General features: G+C 35.9%; 1 protein-coding gene across 5 annotated transcripts in view; it reads right to left on the bottom strand.

Annotated features, from left to right (window-relative positions):
• Positions 1-3,488: 3,488 nt before the first annotated feature.
• The window catches only part of LOC113418127 (contactin-4-like), a 356,259-nt gene continuing 352,147 nt past the window's right edge, over positions 3,489-7,600 (bottom strand). For all 5 annotated transcript variants that reach the window (XM_087954600.1, XM_087954599.1, XM_087954602.1 and 2 more), the window contains one exon: positions 3,489-5,844. In XM_087954600.1, the coding sequence (XP_087810726.1) occupies positions 5,744-5,844 (101 nt within the window). In that variant the 3' untranslated portion in view covers positions 3,489-5,743. The remainder of the gene's footprint in view (positions 5,845-7,600) is intronic.

The raw sequence follows: 7,600 nt of genomic DNA, 5'->3' as shown, positions 1-7,600 counted from the left end.
GTTTTAATATATTCTTACTTGTAGTTCTATAATGAAATTAATCTTCATTTGAACATGATAAATTAGGTTGTTCAGTGCCAGATTCCTTGTTATTGGCCTCTTTTTGGAAGGATGTATGATCTCAATATAGATACCAGTTACAACAGCATTTTTTTTTTTGGTGCTGGGAAGCCACACATGATCAAGAAAGTCTTAATTCTATAGTGTAGCATTTCTCAATCTTGGCAGCTTGAAGATACCTATACTTCAAGTCCTAGAATTCCCCAGCCAGACTATCTGGAGAATGTTGGGAGTTCAAGTCTGCACATCTTTTGAGATGCCAAGTGTTCAAGGAATAGTGGTATATGGTGTTGTTTTGGATTACCGGTCTGTATGATACCTGTGAGTAGAAACAGTACAACAAACAACACACTTTATCAGTAAAGTGATCAAAATGTCACCAATACATGCTTATGAGTCAAGCAATGAAAAATCAGTAACATAGCTAATGATGTAAAATATGCAGTTATTTTTATTATCAATTATTAACAATAATTCTTGATGTTGCATTATTTGTCTTGATGTTGCATTATTTTGTTTTATTTGATTTTTCCTGTTTATAAAGCTATTATAGTCTGAGCTGTCATATCTGTTTTGATGTTTTTATATTTTTTCTCATTTCATGTGGTACCCAGAGTCCATTTGTTAACTGATAAATTCAAATATATAAAATAAAAACTAAATATTTATCAAACATATATCATGCCATAATGATGACTTTTTAATAGCTTACAATGTAAATAATATAGACATCCATGATAAAACTATGACAATTTCATAATAAAACCTCTTAAGATGCTGCAATGATAACAAATGAAAAGAAAAAAATGTTTCAGGGTATAAGAGAATATTGTCTGGAATAACTCCATTGTCATAATTTCCCCAGAGATCAGCTGAAAACTTGATCTGCATAGCGGGGAGGGAGTGCTTTGCAGTTCAAATCTGTGGCAGAACAGAAAAGCAGTACCTTCTAGGTTCAACCTGGGCACATTTTGGAAATGTGGGACTATAAACAGATTGTATCAATATAATGTTATGGATCAGGCTGATTCAGGAGAATTTGCAATGAACTTTAACAGGCTTAACACCAGCACTTTAAATTGTATGTGACGGAAAGTGTGGGCTCTGTAGAATTCCATCCTTCGTGTTCCCAAAGTTGGGAGAGACAGCATGTATATGGGCTACCATATTCTGGATCAATTTCCAAGTTGTCTTTGTAAACAATTCAAGTAAAGCCACTGCAAATGTGTAATTTACTTTGCTTCCACAAATGGAGTGTAACTTAGCAAGTTAGATGGTTTTAAAAGAGGAATAAACAACTTCAGAGTTCTTATTTAGTTAGCATGATGCCTTTGTGGGGCATTCACTTGGAAGTGACTATAAAATGGACCAGTGCTTTTATGAAATATGTAGGTTTCTTGATGGTGATTATGGAAAATGGAATGCTAAACTCCATGGACCTTTGATCTTATCCAGCCAATTCCTTTGGCATTGTTATTCTTTTCTAATTACTAGAATGCAGCCAATGTGTCACTGATTAAGTTATGGCATTGCTCCATTAAAAGCAATTAATACTCTGTGCAAATACTTTTGGCTTCAGGGTCATTTAGTACACAGTCAGACAAACTGGAACTGGGAAAAAATATCAGCTATTTCCTCTACAGAGTGAATCGCTTCCAGAGTCAACTGGTTTTCCTTGATTTCTTGTTGTGGAAAAGAAGATAGTAAATTAGACTGTCCATACAATAGGATACAAAAGACCTGGTTCATACTGATACCAAGACTGAGTGAAGATATATTTACTATTCTGTGTTTTTGTAGCCCGAATCCCTAAACACATAAATGTTCTAGGATTCTGATATCCCTTAGAAATAGCACAGTGTACTGTTCACTTTGTCTTAAATAATGTTGACTTTTGTAACGTATATGTCATAAAGTTAATGATGTGAATATACAGTATTTCAGTATGTTTTATGTATTGTTTTGTAGATTGGTAATCCATGTTGGAACGAAAACCATTTGAGTTAGCAACTTAAGGAACTGTAAACGGCACTCTCTGTGTGTGCATGTGCGTGCACACAAATATAGCATCATAAAATGATCCTGAAATTGCAATAAAAGACAAAGTAAGTTTTATCATTTTATGTTAAACTGGCTGCAGGCCCATAGAATATAATTAAACATGAAGGTTACATATATTACCTCAACATGACTGGACAAATGTGTCTTTTTTTGTATAATGTCTTGTAGATAAAAGTGGCACAAATTCTGGAATTTTACGAGTTTTGACAATAGCCAAAGACTTTGCTTCAGCAGGAAATTTTTGCAACTCAATACTAAAAAACTCTCTTGACATCTACAAACTCTATTGCTGTGATCATTGGTAAAAAGCAAATATTTTTAATACCATGTTTCTCACAAAATAAGGCCGGGCCTTATTTTTTTTTGACCAATAAAAAAACGGCTAGGCCGTCTCTTTGGGGGTGACTTAATTTCCTCCCCCACCTAGAGCGGCCCATACGCACGTACCTCGCTGCGAGGCTGCTTCTATTGGCTGACGAAAGCTCCTTGAAGGCAGAGTCCCCAGGTGCTTCAGGGCGTGGCGTGGCTGCCCATGTCCACTCGCCTTTAGGCAGTCTCTTTTGGGCGATGGAAGCTCCCCAAGTGCAGTCATTAGCCACTTCGATTGGCCGGTAGAAGCGGCCTTGGGGCGAGCACACATACACATACTCCCCTCGCCGCGAGGCTGCTTCTATCGGCAGACAAAAGCTCCCTTGAAGGCAGAGTCCCCAGCCGCTTCAGGGTGAGGTGTGGTTGCCCATGTCCCCTCGCCTTTAGGCAGTCTCTTTTGGGTGATGGAAGCTCCCCAAATGCAGTCACCAGCCACTTCAATCAGCCGGTAGAAGTAGCCTCGGGACTAGGGGAGTGTGTGTGTTTACACCACAGGTGTCAAACTCGATCGTGTCACATGACATCACACTTTTTGCTGATCTGGAACCGGGGTGGGCATGGCCTGCGTGTGATGCATCTGGCCCACGGGCCGTCAGTTTGATACCCCTGGTCACCTCTGCAAAGAATCCGTATCATCATCTGCAAAATCTGCATGCAGATTATTCTAGTTTATAGCAGAACAATTTTCCAGAGAGAAGCCTCTGGTAAATGATTATGTGTGAATGTTTCTGGATTGCCTCTTGATGTTATTACCATGGCTTTTCAGTGAGGAAAAGGGACCTCAGCTCTCCGTGTGTGTTTGTAGTTAGAATTGCTTTGACAAACATTGAGTACAACCCACTGTGTAATGCATTTTCACAATTCAGTTTATAGAGAAATATTTAAGTGAGAAATATTTCAAGCACTTTTTGTAAGTTTTTGAAAACAAGGTGCCATGGAACCTTACTGAAACCAGTAAGAATGCAAGCAACATATCAACAGAGACAAGAATCTTTACAAATAACAGGATATTTATTACCAATAACTTTAAAAAAGATTACATCTCCTAGATCACTGATAAATATCATTTACACTGGGGAGAAAAAACTACATAGGCTTTTTTTCTTTTTTCTTTCTTTTATGGGTTTTTTTTGTTTTGTTTTTGTTTTTACATAGAAGTAACCATATCAAACAAAGAAAGGAACACAGCTTGAAATACTGACAATATTTCTCTGATTAACATCCCTAAGTTACACAAGTGGAAACCTGATTATGAATTACTTAATAAATATATTTTGAATGTTTTAAAAGTTACTTTGCATGTTTTGGAAGCAAAAGAAACAAATTAGAGGAAAATTTAAACTATCAAGAAGGATAAATTATAAACTTCAGTAGAATATTTTTAAAATTAGGGAAAATAATTTAAAGTCATTTTAATTTTAATTATTATTGTTTCATCTGAGCATAATTACAAAATATTTCCCATAGTAACAAAAATCTTTTTCTATTAATATATTTTTTTGCAATTTTTGACAAATTATCTAGTGTTCTTGTGCATGAAGACAATTCTGCACAAGTAGTCTTGTAGATGCAATACAGCAACTACATGCATTTACAAGCCACTGGATTAGCATTAATAAACTCTGCTCCAGTACTGGTTTTACTGCAATGAATGGCTATAGCATGAAAAAAGCATTATGAAGATTTGAATTCATTTGTCAGATTTTAATTGGGGTTTATCAACTTGATAGATGTGACAGACCCTGAAAGTTAAACCTTGATATTCAGAACACCCAGAATTAAACTATTTGAAATTCAATGACATACACATAGTTTTTAGAAAGAAAATTAATTTTAGAGAAGAATTATGTAGAATATTATTTATCAGATTTTTAAAATGACCCCTATCCAAGCAAGATCCTATCAATATAGAACACATATAGTTTATGAAATCAATCTGTAAAGAATTGTAGGTTACATGTACCTGTCAAAATAAATTTATTTAGTAAAGAAAGCAGCATTTAAAGTCTTCAAGATTTCATGATTAAAATGGTGAAAATGCAGAATTTCATTCATTTATTTAAATAAAAGATTAACAAAAATGGTTGAACTGATAACTTTCAGATTTTCACCACACTCAGAATTTTGTTCTTTGCTATACAGCAGCAATGTCTGGCATTCATTACATTAAGAGTGCTGACACTAAGAGGAATGAATGATAATGTAATGTTCGTTCAATTTTATAGAAATGTAAATCAGTACATTCAGGTAAAAAACCATGTTATTTGTTACCAAAACATTATCGCAAAGGAAAGAATGCTATGAACTTTCACAAAACCTAAAAGCATAGCATGTTTTACTTGTAGTTTATTTATGTGATAAAAAAGGCAGTCTTGTATGTCCACAGTGGCATGATTCATCCCATTCTGCATATATGGAGATCCTGAAAAGTTACTATGCTGAATTTTTCTCTTCTCTCCATCTGTCTCTTGCCCTGCCCCATCCTCTAGATACCTATCCCAGTTGGCAAGGATCATAAAGTTTATGCTTCGTTGTGGTTATCTAGCATCTAGTTATCTTTCTTCTTTAGATGGAATTAGAGTGAACCACAATGGAAGCTTTGAGTTATAAGTGTTTTTTTTAAGCATTGTAATGCATTGTGCATAGTGCAGCAAATTTAGGCCTGAAGGAGAAAGCAGGCTTCATCAAATACCTGTGGGAATCTTTTCCATGCCCAAATAGACATACACATGTACACATACCCCTGGAAAGATGGACTGAAGCTAAAATAATTCATTGTGCATTCTTGTCAACCTATACAATCAATTTGAAATCAGTTACTGACAGTTATGGCCATCTGGCCGGAAACATTCCAAACTATATATTTATGCAATGATAATGTCATCAATAGCATTTCATAGCAGAGGGGGAAAACAAATCAGTATCTACATCATATATTAACTTTAAAAAAGTCTATAAAACACTAAATATATAATAAAAATATGCATATAAGGACATATGTAAACTGCTTTGGTAACATCATATTTCAGATGTTTTCAGTGCATTGCAGAGTTTCCAAGGAAACTTCAGACAAAGATATATTTGCTTTGAGGAAGTACTGTATAATGCCATTCCTAGAGAAGCATAAAACATTTTTTTCCAGTAGTAAGATGTACTTGAACAACAATATTACTTAGTACTGGGTGGCTTCAAAACAACTAGCTAAATGTTGCTTAGTTATATTATAAACAGGAAGTCCTTTCAGTATTTTTTGTCATAAACTTGATCTCGCTGTGAGGGAAATCATTATTGTGCTGATGGCTGACAATGTACAAGCATTTGAAGTTGAAGCTCCTGACCCTCTCGCATATGCATCTAAGAGAAGAAAGAAATCAAGATGTTTAATATATCAGAGCTTAACCGGAAAAATGAATGAAGCGTCTGCCTCAGATGTCATGCACATTTTTCCGCACAGCTGTTTCAGATAAAATGCTTTTATGTAAAGACTGCAAAACATGCATATTATGTCTAAATGGGAAAAGATTATTTCAAACTTCCACTGCTACCCTTTTTCATCCCAATTAAGGTACAGCTTGTACAGCTTTCCATATTTTTTTGTCATTTTCACTATTTTCACTCTATAAGGTAAAGAGTTTGAAGTCAGTCTTGAGGTCTTTTGATTTCAAGGAGAGATCCATCCACACAATTCTGCTAGCAGCATTGGGACAATAGTTTACTCCTACTTTTCTCTTAAGAAGTAACCACAAGGACTTCCGGGTTGAGCCCTCCTTGCTGATGGACCATAGATCGTGACTGTCCACCACTATGGTCCGTGCTCTTTCGTTGGAGAGCCCTGATCATTGCAATTAGGGGCTGAAGCTGCCTTGGAGGGGTGGTGGAGTAAGGGGAAGCCACAAGCCAGGTTGAGGGGAGCCACATCTCCCCTCCTTGGCTTGGTCTTTTTCCCCCCGAAGATGACTGAAGTGGTGGTCCAAAATGGCCACCCCAAAGAGGAGGACTCAGCTGGACTAAGATTTGTGCAGGAGTGAAGAAAGAGGTGGATAACATCTGAGCCGGGACAATTGGGTGAAACAACTAAACAAAAGTACCCCAGGATTAAAGTAACATGGAACTTTTAAGAAAAGAAAAGTGCATGGCGAAAATACAAAGGGACAGGAAAAATATAAGAAAATAATTTTGACAGCTAAGCAGGGCTTCGAACTGGGAAAGGAAGAAGCTGGAACTAAAGACTTAGTTAAATTGGACTAAAATATTTTGGCAATAAAAAGACATAAAATAAAGCTGGACTTAAGATTGCCAAAAAATAATAATAATAAAGTTTACAAATTGGAGACTGGACTGTGCTGGAATATTGAGGTTTGAAAAACCCTAAATAATAAAATAGGGGGAAAAGGTAAAGACTTTGTATAACGGAGAGTGCCATCTTCTGACAATTTAATCTTAAACAAAAGGGAAATCATCCTGTTTCTGTATGAACTTATGTCGATATAATGTTAAAGAAATATTGAAACAAAGTAAAAAATTTAGAAAGTGAAAGTGGAACCAGAATAAGGAAAGAAGCAAGGAAAGACTGCCTGTGGGATTGATTGATGGTTTTGGTATAGATTCTGGGTTGGAACAATTGAAAACTTTAGAAAACTTGAAGAAGAAAGAAGGAAAATAAAAGTATTTTTTGTGGACTTCAACGATTATAAAATATAAGAGTGTGTAATGATGATATCTCTTCGGGAATTAAGAATGGAACTTAAAAATATGAGAGAATTACTACAGGAAAGAGGCGAATCACTTTGCTCTGTGTTAGAAGAAATGGAAAGGGCGATTGAAGAACAAGAAGAAAGAACTTCAGAGGAGGAGGAGTCGACTCAAGGAGAAGGCATTTTAAATAGACAACACAAAGAACACTACAAAGACGAGGGGAAAGAAGGAAGGCTAAAAGGTTGAGATTTAAGAAGATAATTAAAAAAAAGGAATACCTGTGAAATCAGGAGAGGTAGAAAGGCGCAGCAGAAAAGGGGAAAGGAAGATATCAAGAAAGAGAGGGATATAAACCAGAATGAGAAAAGATATGGGAGAAAAAGGGGGAGGAGAGGCAGTAAGAGACAGGTGCAGG

The sequence above is a fragment of the Notechis scutatus genome, chromosome 2, assembly GCF_049901735.1.
Source record: "Notechis scutatus isolate UNSWTSFEM ecotype Mainland chromosome 2, rNotScu1.2, whole genome shotgun sequence".
In the NCBI taxonomy this organism is placed as follows: domain Eukaryota; kingdom Metazoa; phylum Chordata; class Lepidosauria; order Squamata; family Elapidae; genus Notechis; species Notechis scutatus.
This window is presented reverse-complemented; position numbering and strand designations above follow the sequence as displayed.